Raw genomic sequence first — 19,179 nt, 5'->3', positions numbered from 1 at the left:
CATTCCGAATGGATCAAAGGCATGGGTTCAAGTAAAACAAATCAAACAACATGTCGTTTTATGTTATAATATAGGAAAGTAAAGCTCTCAAGAACAGCTACCATGCATGTATGGTACAACGTATACTACTGGGGTAGGCCTACATACAACGTACTACTGGGTTTACTTCTGGCGTCCAGGACTGGCTTAGCTGAAGAAGAAACAATGGTTTACATTCAAGCAAAAATGACTAGAATTAGTACGAACAAATTATTGATTTGGCGTTTTAGCTAACACAATACTACCGGGATATTCCTTTAACTGTGTCACCCGCCCCTGAATATGAAAGAAAAATGAACAAAAATTTACGTTCTTGGAAGCCTTAAGACTGTAACTATAATGAGGTTGTCCACTTCCATCATTTGTGGCTTACCAAACACGACATAATTTAACCCCCCCCCCATCCCCTTCACCCTCGATCGGTTCAGTATAAATTTGACGCTCTCGCTAGAGGCCTCTCGTACTTTTCGTGATCCTTTATTTGCCGAATGTCCATTTAGATAGACGACAACGACCGACATGACCTTTTACGAACTGTGTATGTTCGCAGCTGATTGGCTTGCAGCAAAACTCTGCAAATAATTTTGACGAGAAACCGTGCAAATTGTTTTGTTAGTTTGTTGAATCATTCATGTCATATCATATGTTTGATATCATATGTTGAGGTCATCTTCAGGACAATCATTAGCACCTCGACCTATCATCAGTCTTTGGCATATCAAAAGAATCTAGCCTAGCCTACCACACTTTAATTTGGCAGAGGTCGTCGTCGGGTCGTCATATCATGGAGGTAAAAACAGTTTCTACCTCCATGGTCATATCAACATCACGTTAGCATATATATAGATATAGTGAACATAAAGCCTCTATATGTTGTCACCGCATACCATTCACTGTTTACGTGTACCATTACCAACTACCGTGAGAATGACCGTCCTGATCATAACTTCAATAACGAATCATTTGATAGTCCTTAGCGGAAGGAATTTCTGTGCTAATTAGGTGTTTATGTCACATTATATTCTTCCTGCTATCTCTCTAGTACATCGTTATACGCTCGGGTTCTGACACTGAATCTATTTATACATGCAAAGAGCTTCCCGACTGTGACTCCAATTTCTTTCTGCATCATACATATATGTTAGATGAGTTCCACGTATATAGTGTCTGTTTGGTGTTTGGCGGCGGAAACGCACTTGCAACTACCTATTGTGAGAATACCTCAAAGTGCGCTTTTTCTGTGAGAAGTTTTTTTCTGTTATTGAAAAGTAACCGTTTTTTTTCTGAAATCATAGAGTGCCTTTTTGTTATTTAAAAGTCCTTTTTGTTGAATAATTATGAAAAGTAATTAAAAGTGTGCCTTTTTCGCTTCCCCTCGAAGTTTATACAACTCGTCCCCCTCCCCCGCACCAGATTGAACCCCCTTCCGGTTGCGAAAGGTGCCTGCGCATGACGTCATGCCTAGAGGATTGACATTATTGGATCTGCTACGACATTCTGACTGACAGAATTTAGAGTAACAAATGAAGAAAAATATGATTTTTTTTAGCCGATATTGGATAGACAAAATCGTTTGTAAATAATATATACCAACGATAAAATATTGATTAGCCTTGGAGGAAGATCTGCTTTTTATATTTTGGGGTTTGATTATTATTTCGGGGTTATATTTAGTTTTCACCGGGGTCGCAGACATAAAACAAACATTGTCCGATTACCAAAGTATTATTTGTGGAATGTGTTAAATGCGCTGATGGTTGTATATATACACCAAAACTATCGTTTCCGATATTATAACGATGATTATTTTATATGCCTTTATAGCTTTACCAATATGCAGACCTCATCCATTATCCACTTCAATGGTATTAATGATACAGAAATCTAAACGGAATTACTTTAACCCTGCCCGGCCGGCCTTGAGGACCTGAAGAACCGCAAATTGGATTGATCATTACTTGTCTTATTTATTGGTTTCGATGATAATCGTAATCTTTGCATTCATTGCGTATGCGTGTATGTGTGTGTGTGTGTGAGTGCGTTTGTGACGCCCAGCTGGTAAACACGATATCTCAGGAAGGGAATGTCACACTAATTTCATATTTGGTGTGTAGAAGTGCCACAGTGAGTACAAGAAGCCTATTGATTTTGGTGGGTCAAAGGTCACCAGGGGTCAAATTGTGAAAACCTTGTAAACACGATATCTCAAGAAAGGAAGGTCAGACCTATTTCATATTTGTTGTGTAATAGTACCACATTAAGTACAAGTAGTCTCTTGTTTTTCATGGAGGTCAAAGGTCATTTGGGGTCACCAGCGTGAAATTGTGAGAACCTTGTAAACACGATATCTCAAGAAGGGAAGGTCAGACCTATTTCATATTTGTTGTGTAGAAGTACCACATTAAGTTCAAAAGTCTATTGTTTTTAATGTAGGTCAAAGGTCATTTGGGGTCACCAGGGGTGAAATTGTGAAAACCTTGTAAACACGATATCTCAAGAAGGGAAGGTCAGACCTATTTCATATTGTTGTGTAGAATAAGAAGTACCACATTAAGTACAAAAAGTCTATTGTTTTTAATGTAGGTCAAAGGTCATTTGGGGTCACCAGGGGTGAAATTGTGAAAACCTTGTAAACACGATATCTCAAGAAGGGAAGGTCAGACCTATTTCATATTGTTGTGTAGAATAAGAAGTACCACATTAAGTACAAAAAGTCTATTGTTTTTAATGTAGGTCAAAAGTCATTTGGGGTCACCAGGGGTGAAATTGTGAAAACCTTGTAAACACGGTATCTCAAGGTGGGAAGCATAGGCAGACTTTATGTTCAGTGTGTAGAAGTACAACATTGAGTACAAAAGTATATTTTTTTGGTGTAGGTCAAAGGTCATTTGGGGTCACCAGAGGTCAAATCGTGAAACCCTTGTAAACATGTACACCCTCACTATACATTACGTCAGATTCATGAAGAAAACTGCTCATGTTACATCATTGAAACCACAATGCATTTTTGCATTCCGGTTTGTATTGCTTTTCAATCGGCGTACTTCGTTACTGAACAACCATATCAAAGTTGATATTCTATTGAAATATATGTATTGGAAGTTGTGTCGCATAATAGTACCATATATGTTTAAAGATGGCTTGCAGTTCTTTCCTTTGATCCCCCGATTTGTTAGGGTCCCCTTTAGTGTTAGGTTCCTACACCTTTGTTTAATCTTGTTGACGAACACTTGCATTAATACATGTATTATATATAATGTATTAACATATATTATTAAATCTATGACACGAATTTAACACATAGTTGGGAGCGCCTGCAGAGATCAGTGACAGACCAGGTTTAAGGTGGGGGGAGGGGGGGTCTAAGTTCCCGCTCTGATATAGGGGGATAAACTGTTAACATGTAAGGGTTAGAGGCGACTGAAGGAAGGGCGGGGTATGGCCCTGGGGTCGTTGAAGATGACTTCCATTTATATGGGGAGGGTTATTGGGATTCTCTCCGGCAAAACATCAAACTTAAGATGACGTTAAATGGTACATTCTGAGTCATTTTCAGACTATAAATGAGGTAGTATTATTAGGTCTCAAAGCAAAGCTATGCCAATATATACTGTTGAATTTAATGTGAGGTTACCCCTTCCCTTGCACACGGCACTGCATGTGTTTCACCTTTGAATATATCACTTTCAGTCTGTTAACGTATAGTCAATTAAAAGAAAGGGGATGAAACTACTTTTTAAGAAAAAGTCGCCCAGGAACTTGAAGAACCTGGGCATGAAAACCAAACTACCGAACGACTGATCCGCTCTCAACCCCAGTCCCCTTACATCGGGACTCTGTGACTGTATGATCATCGTCAGGTGTGCATCACCATTCCCCTCGAAAGGGAACAGATACTACACATGATCTTAGCCAAAAGGCCGAGGAGGATGAAACTTTTTTTTTTTAAGGAAAAGTCGCCCAGGAAAGAACCTGGGCACGAAAACCAAACTACCAAACGACTGATCCGCTCTCAACCCCAGTCCCTTGCATCGGGACTGAAGGATGAAACTTTACGTCAAGAGGCTACCATGTCTCGCCTTATCCCCTAACCTGAAGCTTATAATTCAACGAATCCTTACTTTTACTTACTTTTACACATTCTCTTACACAGGCTGTCTAGTGGATAAGCAGTTTGCTAACAGTTTCATTTTATTTGAAGTTCACGTAGCATCGAAACAGGTCTGATTCAACGGGTTGCTAAATTCAATGTACATAAGTAGATTCTTTTGATAAAGTAAGGAAGCCTTGACGGGCTGCTGGCCGTGAGAAATCTTAGTAAAGAATCCTGTTGGCAATGAAAACTTCAACAGGCATTATTGCATATAATCATTTATCTATGTATTACTGCGCATACCCCGCCATCATTATGGTAACATAACTAGTAATAATATAAATAATAATAATAATAATACAGTTCTTATAAAGCGCAATATCTCGATGCTCGATGCGCTATCATAGTACATCCATATGATAGACTTAGTTGTATCCATGAGCACTTATCATAACGGCGTGGGGGGGGGGGTCGCGTGGGGGTGTACAGGGTTTCAAAGGTGTGTGGGTGGGGAGGAGGGGGACGGGCATGAAACAATTTCGACTACTGACTTCTATAGGGGCTGAACTTCTATGGAAGGGCGATAGGGCGAATGGGTCCTCCCTGGAAAGGTGGCCATGTTCCCCTTCCCCACCCTGTCCCCTTCTTAGCTCACGCCTCTAGGAAGTGCTCTCTCGCAAAGATGTAAATCGCATGGGTATAATGAAATTTTTTCAGTAAACACGGATTTTAGTTGCACGACTTTTGGAATTTCCATGACGGTATATTCAAAACGCTTCAGTGAAAGGGAATGCTTGTACATGAATGAAAAGTAAAACGAAGAATTCTCTTTTCGATACTGTCATTACCTCTAAACATACTATTTTTTATGCACTCTAATTGATCTAAAGGCCTGGCATATGTTCAGTGTCGTCAGACAGCGCCAAGACTAACCAAAACGCAAAACGCATTGAGGTTTCAATGACTTTATTGCACTAGAATTCTGCTTGTTAACCAGAAAAAGTTGTTACAAAATGAATGGCCCGAACCACTATTTTTATGTACATTTACACAATGGTAAACACAGGTCAGTCTTCTGTACGTGGGGATACATACACCTCCACCAAAAACAATAGGGGTCTTGTACTCAATGTGATGCATCCACACACCCCGTATGAGAAGTATTCACGATTCCCATCGTTCGATATCATGTGAAAAGGGTTGCAGCGTTTGACCTCTGGTGACTCCAAATGACTTTTGACCTCCTCAAAAAACAATAGGCTTCTTGTACTTAACGTGTCACAACTACATACTAAATATAAGATTGGTCTAAGATTCCCTTCTTGAGATATCGTGTTAACAAGGCTTTCACAATTTGACCCCTGCTGACTCCAAATGATCTTTGACCTCCTCTAAAACAATTGGCTTCTTTTACTTAATGTGGTACACCTACTCACCAAATATGAGAGTGGTCCAAGCTTCCCTTCTTGATATATCGTGTTTACAAGCAAGGCGTCTCACACACACCCACACGCATATACACTCATTCGAATGCACGGCTACATAGTTTACGATTATCATCGAAACCAAAAAGCGTACTAGAAGTAGGATAGGGTTTGTTTTATTCACATTCTCCCTAGTCCTGTGTTCGCCATTCCGAATTTCCCGACTGATGAATTTATATCATCATTGGATATTTGACTGCTGTAAAAATAAAACGCTCATGAAGTAAAATGGTTCTAGAAAGAATACATGTGTTCCTCTATCAAAACGGCGTTAGGGGCTTGATGTGGACTCTTGGAAAGTGGCAGCCACCTATATTTCAAGTCCGAAGTAGCCCAAACGTGAGGCCTATATCAACAATACTACAGAACTCAACAGTTCAACACAGGCCTAGTGTTATCGCAGTAAAATACCAAATCCCCGGCGGTTGCAGAAACGCCAACAGAGGCTACCGCGCATTAGTTGGTGCATGGACGTCTCATACATTAGAAGTATACAGATTGCCAAATCAAGATCAACGTGGATATGCTGTAAAGGATTCTGCTCCACGTAGTCGTGGTAAAATAGGTGAGCTGAATGTGCAGTGATGTAACTGTTTTGGCCTAGGCCTAACTTCTACTTTATAGGGCCTATACTAACTCGGCTATGCTTGCATACTTGTTGCATACTTCATAGCATACTGAGGGTAGGTTAGGGCTAATGATAGTGTACTATCCATGGTAAGAAACCAGGCTGTAGCTCTCCTTCCAATTCAGTTGATAAATACTAGGACTAGTCTAAATACTCTGCCAGGGCCAGTGGGTAGGGAAATTTAATTCTGTCACTGAACCTGGAAAGTGCTTGTAATTTTTTACTTTAGAATTTGAATAGACCATGCCTCATATAGTTTGTGTGACAAAAGATGTAACTGTTTTCATAACCAATCAAGTACTTTGCTATGGTTGGAGTATGTGAAAACATACATTTTGATCTTGTGGAATTTTTATCTCTTAAGGTATTTGAGCATGTGCAGCTATTTTACAGATTTGAAATGTCAATATTTTAAAATGAAAGATGAAAGGGATAACCTTACATAATTTCCTAGCCCTTCAGTCATACTTGTACTGTAGTAAAGTAAATAAATGCATTTTTTTCATGATCTTTCTCACAGTATACCGCTTCTTTTATTGCAGATCCGATGGCACGGTTTGGACAACTGGAACCTTCAAATCTGAAAGTTGGCTATGATAAATTGAAAGAATTACAAGAGTGAGTTGGATTGTCATCAATTTTAAGGGACCATTGACTAAACAAAGTGATAAACCTTAGTGCTGAAGAGGAAAAGTAAAACATGTTTTTAGAATGTAATATTGGTGTACCGCAGGGTTCTATACTAGGACCCCTATTATTTATTCTCTATATAAATGATATTTATAAGTCCTCTGTGAACTCAACTTTTATCTTGTTTGCTGACGATACCACAGTATTCCTACAAAATAAGAACTTACGTGATACTCTTGCTGAAGCTGCTAGTGATTTCTCAAACATTTCTGACTGGCTCAGAACAAATAAACTTTCTCTTAATATTCTAAAAACAAAATTACTGATTTTTGATAACAAGGTCAAAGACTCTAGTAACATTAATGTTATACTGGATGGGCATCAAGTTGATGCTTCACAGCATGCTAAATTTTTAGGGATCACCATTGATGATAAGTTGACTTGGAAACAACACATCTCCGAGGTCAGCAAGAAGCTTTCCAAATCCAATGGTGTGATCAATAGACTAAAGAATTTTTTACCTAAGAAGTCACTTTGTACCCTGTATAATGCTCTTGTGCTTCCCCATCTCAACTATAGTCTTCTTGTCTGGGGCAATACACAGTCTACTCTACTTAACAGTTTATTTAAGTTACAGAAACGTGTTATCCGCAATATAAACCAGACTCATTACATCTCGCATACTGCTCCTCTCTTTATAGACTCCAATACATTAACTTTATATGATTTGTACAAGTACCAACTAGGGATATTTATGTACAAATTTCATCATGGTCTTCTCCCACCAGCTTTTAATAACTTTTATACTTGCAATTCTAGTTATCACACTTATAACACTCGTTCGATGAATATGCTACACCATCCTTACTCTAGAACTAGTCTTAACCATTCTCAAATTCGTAGCACAGGTGTACCCTTTTGGAATTCTCTTAATCATGTCATTAAAATTTCTCCAACACTCAATACTTTTAAGCAAAAACTAAAACAATACCTACTGCATAGCAATCCATCTTAGTTATACTTCCTGTTTTTTTCTCTTATGTTTCTTTCTTTCTCTTTTCATTAGATATTGATTTTGTTGGCTTTCTTGGGGGAGGGGGGGGGGTGGTGGGGTGGTTGTTGTACTTTGCACTTTCTTTGTTACAAAGGGACCAGACCAGAAAAGTATCCACTTATTTCTTGTTCCTCTACTTCCATCTCACATATATATGATTTCAATACTCTATATTTACTGTTTACTGTATTTGATACCATCTATATTTATCCTATACTGTTCAAAATGTAAAAAATGGAAATTCAATGTGGGTCTAAAGTTCAGAGAAGCAACCCCATCCATCATGATTTGGTTAATTTTGAGATGTGCTTGTGTAAAAAAAATATCCCCAAACAGCTAGCAAAAGTCCTTTTTTTTTTACATTCAACCTAATTGTGATTTAATTTTTTGAATGATATATTTTTATTTGTTACAGCTTTTATCGTCTGTGTTAGAGGCGAATCCTGAATCTAGATGTTTGTAACATAAGATCATGTTTATTCCTTTTCAGTGCTGATGAACAGGTGAAGAAAATATTCAGTCTTGAATATGCTGATGATGTAAGTATCTCCATAGCATGGATTCGCTCGAAACATTCGTTTAAACCATCAGAATGTACAGGTCGGGGTTTCCATCTCAAGGACTGAGAGTAATGCTACATGGACAGAGAATAATCCTAATTTCTTCTATGAGGAAAAGAACAACTGCACCATAGAACCAGATGCATCAAGTCCAATCACAGTTATATTTGGAAATTTAATCTTCATAAACTCAAATTGGCCCTAGCAGCAACCTTGCAGCAAATCGTATGTTAACCGTATAACTTGTGGGCATAAGGACTTGAGTTTCTCTTCGTGGGGAGAGGGTCAGGCGGTGGGAAGGGAGGGGTGAGACAGTGAGTCTCTTCCATCTGATGTTAGTACTTTATTTCCTTTTTCTGAACTTTTCCCATCCCTGTACTTTAGCCATCTTACTAACTATTGGAAAGCCCATTTCTGATAATGTAATAAAGATTTTACATGATCTGGTGTACAATCTCACATTCCAAAATAATGATGATTTTTTTAAAATGTTTCTTTTCTATTTATTTGAAGAAAGAGATTCAGGTCTATCGTAAATCGAAGCTGGTTCGGGAAATCCAGAAGGATCCAACAGAATACTCTCTACCAGTGAAAAGTGAGTCATCAGTCTCTTTGAATCGATAAATTACTTAGTTATGCGTGACAAGCAGTTCTCATGCACTTATAGATTCAAGCAAGACCTCCCTCCCCTGCCCCTTAACCCCACCTCACCCCTCCCCACCCCCAGAAGAGAAGGGCAGAGATAAAGCAATGTCTGGCACGTTTCTTTACAGTTTATCCAAAAAAATGTCAGTTGAAATTAACACACATGTAGTAACTAATAAGCAATTTTTTTTCAAACTTTTGAATGTAGTTTGCAATCTTCATAAGCTTTCTTTCTGACAGTTTTTCCCCCCTAATCCTTCTTTGCAGTTGCTGTTTTGACAGTTCACATAAGAGCAGTGGCTAAGCAGCTAAATATCAGTAAAAAGGTAAAGTTTTCTATCAAACTTGTTGTTTTTAAAGAATACAGATGTTCCGTTAATTTGAAACCAGAGGTCAGTCATTCTTTTAACATGGATATCCCTTAAGTAGCATGTTGTATTTAAAGAAAATAGAAACCTAACATCCTTCAGATTTCACCGGATTCGCTTGTGTTGTACTCGAGGAAACTGGTGTGTTTCCTTCCAAAGGTATCAGGCATTTCCTCTTAATAAAAATGGTGAAAACAGCTTGCAGGTTTTAACCCCCAACTTGTTTGATGCCTTAGTTGTGGTTCACCCTACAGATTTCCAACATGTGTGCCATTAATCTTGTATTTTTTATCATGCAACTCTCCTTGCCAGGGGGAGCTTCACCGGTCAAATTTCACTTTACCCTACAAAGAAAGTAAGGCTTCCAATCAGTATCCAAGAAATCCCCAAATATATAAAAATGTATATTAAACCATTTTGACTATTGCTGAAAGGGGAATTGCAAGGTGTGAACGACAGTTAAGCAATGGAAAGGTTCTAGTGTAGCCAAGATAAAGAAGGGTTCATGCAGTGGCGGAGCTAGGGGTATTGGTCAGGGGGGCGAGAATGGTCTGTAGGGGCGCTTTCGACACTATCTAAGCGGAGCGCCATCGGTTGGCGCGGAGTGTACAGAAATTTTTTGAGTAAAGATACTCCCTAGATCACCGGAAATAACCCTTTCCGGGCCTTGCTAATTTGCAGATAAACGAGTAAATAGGTGTCGCCATTTTGTCAGAAAATTACACCAACAAAATGTGACAAATTATGTCAAAAGGTACAGTACTTGAGAGCGCAATGAAAAAAGTAAATAATCGCGAATAAGTAAAAAGTGGTAAAAAGCTGAAAAGTGCGCTAGCAGTCCATTTGAGTCCGTCTGACTTCATGGACGCTTCACCACTGGGTTCATGTATCCAAATGTAAGGTTACCCATGAGTGTTGATGACCTTGATTAACTTAAAACTTACTTGGTTTGGCCTTTGTTCATATGCTTGTCTGTGTAGGCTAAAGACGGGTTCATGTATCCAAATGTTAGGTTAACCATGAGTGTTGATGACCTTGATTAACTTAGAACTAACTTGGTACGGCCTATGTTCATCTGCTGTGAAAGTATTGTCTGCCTAGGCTAAGTGTTCATACTTTATTGAAAAAGTAATATGTATGAAAACTGCCCAAATATTCCAAAGATGTGACAACATTATCAATGACACCTTGTTACCATTAGGCAACCATGAAAGAAATATATGCAAAAAACAAATGTATGAATCTTATGTCTGTCAACGTTACCCTACAGCTCTTTAAAAAAAAAAAATTCTCTCTTAATTTTAAAGATCATATTATTCTGCTTTGAGGTTGATGCATCATCCTTGAAAAAATGGTCTTTCTTCTTGTTTCTCTTCTCAGGATCTGTTAGCGAAAGAAAAGTTGTTGGGACTAATCGGAAGAAGGAGGAAGTTCTTGAAGCAGCTGAGACAGACAGACTATGAAAGATTTGAGAGACTTTTAACAGAACTCGGTATCACATTCACGTTACCTCCCCCACCTCAGGCCATCAGGTTTCATACAAGGAGATATCTGGAAAAACTTGTAGTTCGTCGAAAGGCCAGGGAACAGCGGCTCAAAGCTCTCGGCGAATTCTTAACGGAAAGGAAGAATAGACAGATGAAAGAAATTATTCAATTGAAGAAAGAACTTGGACTGAATTTAACTGAGGAAGAAGTCTCTTACATAGATTCCGAGGCAGAGAGCGGATGAAATACCTGAAAAGGAGAGTTTATACCAGGAGTTGTCAGCTTTTGGGGCCACACTTTCAGTGACAATAATGGGGTAGGGGACAGGAGATGAGGGTGGGGTTGAGTGGGGAGGCTTTTCAAATCAGGAAGGGGAGTGTGGTTGGTACAATTTGAATTTTATTCTTTGTAGATGACTGCCCCCAACTGCCTCACCCCTTGCAAAACCCTCTCGAGATGGCTTATCAAAACTTTTGACCCTTGGAAACTACTCGATTCTTTGCTTCACTGAGAGGAAAACAGAGCTTGAAAAATTGATAATTTGAAACAAATATCTAACATTTAACAGATACAATACAATATTGATTGAACGATATTTTTGTCAACGATGCACACTTCAGACCTACCACAGAATGGACAGACCTACCGCAGAATGGACAGACCTACCGCAGAATGGGCAGACCTAGACCAACTACATATATATGTAGTCTCTGCAATTTGTGTTGATATAACTGGTTGTTAAAACTAGTAGCAAAACTAGCAGTATTGTTCACCAAGATCATTGCAAAGTCTACTGTGTACCGGAATTTAGTAACAGAGATGTGTTAGTGAGAGAGGAGAGGACATCAGATGCTGGTACAGACTGAAGTTGCCACAAAGGCAATGATTCTCAGATATGACAGATGGTTGTGCGACTTAATAAAATTATGTCAAAGCTAATAAAAACAAGTTGAAACAGTCAATTTTTGTATTGTTAACTGTTTATTAGATCATCAAAGTTGTTGCCAAGCCTTCGTTATTCAAACTTTTCTGCTTGGTGACCCCATATTCACATTCATCATCGTGGTGACCTTCCAACAGCCGAGTTGCGCGGCTTGGGGCTTTCAGGAGATTAAGGGTACCTAGTTGCAAAATGATGTTATAGTTTGCAAGTTTTGAAGTTTTGTTAAAGATTATTCCAATTTTTACTTCCAAATTTTTTGGCAACCCTCCTAACATTTGTGGTGGTGCTAAGAAGGTAGCTTACCTCTTTCACTTTTGTGTTGCTTTTGATAAAGTTACACAATGGGTAATGTGCTATTGTAGGTAAGACAATACCCGAAGAGCCTTCAATTTTGTTAAAAGGGTAGAACTAAACTCATATAGTAAAAACAGTTTTGAATAAAGAAAAGGCAAGAAGACAAATTCTTTTAGTTTGTAATGCTATACTGAATTATTAATATGAACAGTTGACATTTATAACACTTGGAATATAAAAGTAAAAAAAAAAGAGGAAATATAGAGAAAAGAAAAAACAGCGCTGATATTGATGAGTTATATTTACTGCATGATTTCTACAGCTAAATATACTTAGTGAGAATAAACAAGAGCACTTTTAACAATAGTTTCTGCATTCTCTGCAAAAAGCGTTTACTTTGAACAAACAAGCCGCATTCATCTCCACCAGAAGATATAACTATACCACACTCTGCTTCTGAATCTCCAGTGGCGAAATCATGCTAAATAAGATCATCGTTAACACATCCTTGCAAGGGCGGCGGAACTGGGGGGGGGCACAGGGGCAGGTGCCCCCCACTTTTCCTCAGGTTAAAAATGCCCTTTTTCTACACAAAAATTGTACTCTTGATCACCATATTAGGTCAGCGATATTTCAGTAAGAGATCTAATCCTAATTTAGGAGTATTAATTAATTTCTGTGGGTCAAACTCAAATGTTTACTACCACAAGGGTTCTAACATTCTGGTGAGTGCCATTATGCATATTCAATTTGCCAAAGAAATCCTAATGCATTTCCAAAAATGCATTGCTATATTACATTGTGACTTTGTAATAAGCAGGAGTCATTTATAGCCTACTATAAATAATGAGTATAGTTTTAATATTCCATAACCTACCACATCCTTTCGTATTTTGACATAGTTCATTTGCTTTTATGCTGTATCGATCACGTGTGTAGGGACTTGGACTTTATAATGATTTCACCTCATTTTGTCTCGAAAGAAAACTTGTTCTTTGTTTCCCAATTTGCACATTGGATATTGCAGTGCTAGTATGCATTTATTCCTTGGGGGGGTGGGGGGCATTGGATGTGTATATGCAAATAAGATAATACAATAAGAGTTATAAAGGGTACTAAATATTAGGCTGCATCAGTCCAATCGAATTTCCTCTAAAGTGCCCTTCGACGTCAGTGCCCCCCAGATTAAAAGTGCTTCCGCCGCCCTTGCATCCTTGGATATAATAATCGTCTTAAAAGTCGTCCCCTGACGATTCGCCCTCTTCGTTCTTATGCTTCAGCATCTCCCAATGTTCATGTATGTCCTTGACGATTAAATGCCGCCAGAGGAACCGCTCTACCATCTTATCCGGCACGGCTTTATCAGAGTACCACAGAGGGCTGTCTGGGACGCAAGCTCTCTCCGGCACCAGATAGAAGATATTCCGGCTTGTCTTCACGCTCTCGGGGCTGAAAGGCAAGGGCGGAGAGATGTAAATCAATATTAGTAGAATGCACTTCCTTAATTGTGAGCTGCTGAATAGCAGAGCATAGAACAAATTTTGTCAATAGTGTGTTGTTGTCAGTAGAAGCACTCCGTAGGAGGTTGAATCACGTGGTCGTACCCCTTCCCCCAATCATCGAGGATGTGAAAATATGATATGAATGCAAGATATGACATGTGACTGATTCTTCATTGACCAGTGCCGGTTATTCAGATTTACAACTTGCATCACCACCAGGAGACACTATTTCGACAAGATGAGAATATTTGGAAGGACTCACCACTTGCTAATGTAAAACTCGTACAGCTTGACTGGACAGCGAAGCGGTTGTTTGGTGTTGACACGCAACTCCAGGGAATAGTCGATGTCTAGTGGACGTTTTTTGCCTTTACCTTCAGATTCTAGGAGAAAATGAAAGAATGAAGCATATTCAGACAGAAACTAGAATAATTTTGACAAAGTGACAGAATGTGCTGTGTGCGCTCTATTCTGGATCCTTGCTGGAAGCGAAGGAACCTATGCGGTCAGGTTGGCATGTGTGTGCGTCTGTGACACTTGCTGGGGTCTGCGATAACTCAACAACGGAGTGATGGATTTTTGTCATACTTGAATAAATGTATTATAGTGAGAAGGTGTGTCCTATCATGTATGGTGCGGACCTTATGAATATTAAAAATCTTTACATTGCAATTATTCCACAACTTGAAGTTGGATTGTAGCCAAACTTGGTACAGGCTACAGTTCGTGGTTAATAGCTTGTACATGTAGGCCTACATATTTTGGGACCATCTGGACCCCAAAAAGCGTCCGGACTTTTATTTCCACCTCATGCATTTAAAAACACATTTTTTTTGGCCTGAATTTGTAGAGCCAAATATTTTGTTTGGACTTTTTTGGGCCCAAATTTGAGCGTTTCTCTGGACCCAATTTTGGATAGTGCCATTGGACTCTTGTGTTTGCATTTATTTACTACTGGAATGACTGATATGGTACGTGACCATGTGTGAAGTTGATCTATGCATATTTATACGAGATAGTGTCATACTGATCAACTGAAGTATAATATTGGGTGATGACATATACAATATACAACACATTTATTTTCCTTTAAGCAAGGAACCATAGTGCCCATTGGGCTCTTATTTATGTTGAGGATCAGGGGGCCGGCTCCGAGGCCCAAGATTTGGCCCCTCTCAACCGGTCCATAGTGCTATTTCTTACCTTTCTGCTTCTGTTCCTCTGAAGGGAGGAATCTGATATAAGCTTCCCTCTTCCCTCGTGAATCCTTCCTGACCAATCTCTGTACCCTGGAAAATGCCAGCACCTGGTGCATGGCCACCGTCTTCAGCATCAGCTCCTTGGTGCAGTAGTAAAGTATCGTGCTGAGGAGGACCGACGGAGAGTGGGCCCCAAGTTGTTTGGAGTCCCACAGAAACTCTTCATCCAGGCAGGTGGCCCCGGGTTCTATCCCCACCATCGGGTCCGCGATGATGCTGTGCTCCCCGATCCTCTCGTGCAGGAGGTTAGCAAACGTCTGGAAGTAAGGGTCCATAAATATATTCTCCTTCCGTTCTTTGGTCATGAGATACTTCTGGATGGAGAGGAGGATCAGAAAGAGAGTGTCCGCCGGGTAAACCTCTCCGTCCGGTTGGCGGGCTTCCCTCACAAACCTGCAGAGGCAGTAGTGTAGTTCGTCTACACTGGCCAAGCTGAGATCAGCTTTTAATCGGCTGTTCTGGGAATCTCCATCTTTGCTCGTCTGTTGCAGGTAGAAGTTGTAAGCGGCGGGTCCGATATCCGGTCTCACATCCTCCTTGCCAGAACCCGGAGGAGACTGAGGGGGTTCTTCATCGTCATCTCTATCCACACGGGAACGCTTTGCGCCTCTGGTCCTCAACCTCCTTGAAGATGAACCCTCACCATCGTCCTGGCTCTGGGAGGAATTCCTCGTAACACGAGAGGACGAAGCACGAGTCACCCTCTCCTCTGGGAATAAGTCTGCTGAATCTGGGGTTAGAAAGTAACATATTGATTGTAGAGAATTATGTCTTTAGAATAACGAAATGACAAGAGATTGGTGAAGTTTTAAAGTTTTGGGGTACTTCTTTGTCAAATTTAAACTTCGCTCATTCCAACTAACTGCACTAAAAGCTCAGTGAAAATGACACCGTTCTATGCAATTTTCATTTCGATATTCATTATTTCTATTGAGTTATCTGTCGTTAAGCATTTTGAGCTGGATAAAATTTGCCCGATTTGTACATGAGTCTGTAGATTCTACAAAATTCAATCAAAATTTGCAAGCCCTGCCCAACAGGTCATGCACCAATCAAATCTCTCTGTTTTGTTTACGACCGTAAGACCTAGGAATACTTTCACTTTCATAGCTAGCCTGTCTCAGGTCCCTTCTCTTGAACAGTATCTTTCTCTTGGTCTTACCGATGTAGCTTGCAAAATAATGTCATTTACTCCCATTGCAATGAATAAACAAGTGTTTTCAGACGTTTCCTTCGTGGAATTGTAAAAAGTGGACATTATGAGTATAGGGCTGCATTAAAATCTTTGATCGGGTCACCGTGTAGACTATTTTGTTTACATTTGTGTATTGAACCTGCTGACATGGGCGGTCGCAGTGATTTGAAGGTAAATCGTTTCGCTCCATATAGGCAACAGAAAATAAATTTCTTTCTCTCGATTGCGACAGCCTTTCTCCATTGAACCCACCTGGTCAGAGTGCATTCAGAGTAAGAAACATTGAATTTTCTTCCGAAGTTTGTTTTCCGAAATTCATCCGCAAACAGGTCTTGAGACTTTAAATGACACGACTTGAAAATCTTCAAACTCCTAAAAGCACTATAATGTGTTCTAGTGGTTCTACATGAACATCCAAACAATCAATATGTGAGCAGACAGTGATTACTACCTCATAAGGTCTGAGGAAGGTAAACAGATCTATAAACCTTTAGTGTTCTTGATGAACGAGAAAAGCATTATTTTATTACCTATGGCCTCTAGGCTGTCTGCCAAGATACTACCTGACACAAGGTCTGAGTAAGGTAAACAGATCTATAAACCTTTTGTGTTCTTGATAAACGAGAAAAGCATTATTTTATTACCTATGGCCTCTAGGCTGTCTGCCAAGATGCCAGCGATGTCAGAATCACTCTCCAGAAACTTGTTGGGAATATCCAAGACTTCAGAATCCTTCAAGGGGAGGAGATCTGTAATATCATCTTCATCATCGTCATCTACACAGAGTACAAACAAGAACTTATTGATGCCTGCAAACATCACTACACATCCAGAATGTCTCTACTTTACACCATCATCAAAGTTTAATACAACTTTATGAAATTTTACCTGACTAAAATCTGTGATTCAGATCTACATGTAAGCAAGGTTTAGGATTAACTTTCGATTTCTGACAGGTTCCTAAGATTCAAACAGATGTTATTCCGAATTACGAAAAAGAAAAAAGCTTAAATGCACTTTGGATGGTAGAATGAGAAAGGGATTCAATGACAAGTAGTGATGAGTCAAAGAAGGCGTGCAGTGTAACAAACAGATTACATGCAAAAGGTAAGACATGAAACCAAGTAGATTTTATGATTTAGTAGAAACTTTTGTCAACCACACATCGCTACGGTAGAGGTGTGTTTGTTACTACTTCCAACACTATGATTTTAATTTGTGCAATCACGTAGGCAGTACAGTAAATTCTAAACATTCAGTTGACACATCAGGAAAGAAATACAACGTACGAGTAGGTGATTCACCTTCAGGTGGAGGTGGTGCTTCTGTCACGACCGGTTTCGGTTTGCTTTCCTCCTTGCCAGCGATGGCAGTCGCCATCATAAGAATGTCTGCTTCCAGAGGGTCAGAGGGAATGGTGTTTTTGATATCGTCGATACACGCCATCAGCCTGTCACAATTGTTGTAGGCGACGGGGATAAACATGGGCGTAGGAATCGGTATGGGGATACCCACAGGGTGTGGGAATGGACTGGTGTACATCTGCATAGGCACGGGCACAAAAATAGGTATGGGAACAGGCACGAGGATGGGCTGCAGATCTGCGAGAAGTGAAACAAAGTAATTCATTAACGTGTAGGACTCTCGAAGGCTCAGGAGTTTGTCTATTATCAAATACTATGGTTCCTGTGTTAAAATACAGCTATGCATCTTTGCACTTTGCATAGCATTTTGAGATGAGATACTGGATAAAATATTACCCAAATAAACTTAACCTAAATCACCCACCAATTCAAAAACATCAAATCACTGAAAAGATCATCTCTAACTGCAAAGAAATCATATTATAATCCAACTGAACTTGGTATAAAATAAAACTAAGCATATAAGCTGTCCTCTCATGGTCTGCACCTTACCAACACTAACTACCAAGGAACTAAAGTTGCTACAGATTTCTCATTACAATCAGGGCTGGCCGAGTTGATTAATTAAACTAAAACTAGAGAGCAGTGATTAATTGTACTGACAATTGTACTGTTAATTAATTGACTGTACTTGCGACCTTCTTGCAAACTTCTTGCCAAGTTGTGTCATCTTTCTAAGATGTGTGGTTTTAACAGTTACATTTATTGAAGAAAGAATGAAAACCCTGCCAATCTACAAAAACTGTTACATGACAACAACAACAACACTGTAAGCAATGTGAGCCTATTTGAGTGATCTCTTCCACTACCAATAAGGTACATAAAATAACACAATTATCATTTTTTAGTAAAAAGAAACAAGGCTCTTTCCAAAATAACAAGTCTTTGATTACAACTTGTGGGCTGTTGTGGTGTCCAAAGTATGATTTCTGTCATTGCCTGTTTAGTGTATTTGAACTACGGCATACAAAAGTAAAACAAAACAGTTTAATTACTTTCTTTGATCTCTTTGCTTTACCATATTTATAAGCAGTTACTATAAGAGTTGATGACCACCACTCACCTGTCTGGGTGCCCTGATCAGACGCAGTTGGTTTAATGTAACATGTAGTGGCTTTGCTGACAGCGTAGGGCTTGCATAGGGTCATCTTATTTCTGACCTGCTTGGGGGCTGGTGGGGGAGGCATAGGAGGAGGGGGTGGGGGTTTCACAAATATGGTATTGGTAGTAATCTGTGTCTGCTTGTGAGCCATTGGAATTTGCTTTACTTGAGCAGTCGCATCTAAAGCCAAAAATAAAAAACATGGTGTAAATAATTCATTCGCGTGCCAGCTCAAAAGAAATTCACTGCTGACGTTCTATGAAAAGAAAAACAATATACCAATTTATTATTAAATATTATATACATCACAGGCTAACTCTCAACTCTAAAGTAAGGCGAGTACACATTGGTTTATGAACCTGTTCTTGTTGGCGGTACTTTTTCCTCGCAGGATGTGTTTCCCATTTCAAGTGGAAGTGTGTCCCGCGGATGAATCCAAATAAAATTTCCACATTGCTATCATTCTTGACAG

At 39.4% G+C, this 19,179-nt stretch overlaps 2 protein-coding genes across 4 annotated transcripts in view; one reads left to right on the top strand and one right to left on the bottom strand.

The window, feature by feature from the left end:
• Window positions 1-5,671: 5,671 nt before the first annotated feature.
• Window positions 5,672-12,527, top strand: LOC139962921 (small ribosomal subunit protein uS15m-like). Its single transcript, XM_071963330.1, has 6 exons — window positions 5,672-6,181; window positions 6,787-6,862; window positions 8,419-8,467; window positions 9,002-9,083; window positions 9,401-9,459; window positions 10,882-12,527. Exons 1-6 carry the CDS (start codon window positions 5,845-5,847, stop codon window positions 11,230-11,232), a joined length of 954 nt encoding a protein of 317 aa, XP_071819431.1. The 5' UTR covers window positions 5,672-5,844; the 3' UTR covers window positions 11,233-12,527.
• The window catches only part of LOC139962919 (zinc finger MYM-type protein 3-like), a 23,095-nt gene continuing 16,423 nt past the window's right edge, over window positions 12,508-19,179 (bottom strand). For 2 of the 3 annotated variants that reach the window (XM_071963322.1, XM_071963324.1), the window contains exons 9-14: window positions 18,669-18,887; window positions 17,471-17,782; window positions 16,826-16,957; window positions 14,931-15,716; window positions 13,990-14,110; window positions 12,508-13,674 (exon numbers count right to left, since the gene is read on the bottom strand). In XM_071963322.1, coding sequence (XP_071819423.1) covers window positions 13,458-13,674; window positions 13,990-14,110; window positions 14,931-15,716; window positions 16,826-16,957; window positions 17,471-17,782; window positions 18,669-18,887 — 1,787 coding nt within the window. In that variant the 3' untranslated portion in view covers window positions 12,508-13,457. The remainder of the gene's footprint in view (window positions 13,675-13,989; window positions 14,111-14,930; window positions 15,717-16,825; window positions 16,958-17,470; window positions 17,783-18,668; window positions 18,888-19,179) is intronic. The other variant, XM_071963325.1, reaches the window with a different exon arrangement.

Source organism: Apostichopus japonicus, chromosome 21 (assembly GCF_037975245.1).
Source record: "Apostichopus japonicus isolate 1M-3 chromosome 21, ASM3797524v1, whole genome shotgun sequence".
NCBI lineage: Eukaryota > Metazoa > Echinodermata > Holothuroidea > Aspidochirotida > Stichopodidae > Apostichopus > Apostichopus japonicus.
Note: the sequence above shows the minus strand (reverse complement) of the source record. Positions and strands in the feature narration are given on the sequence as shown.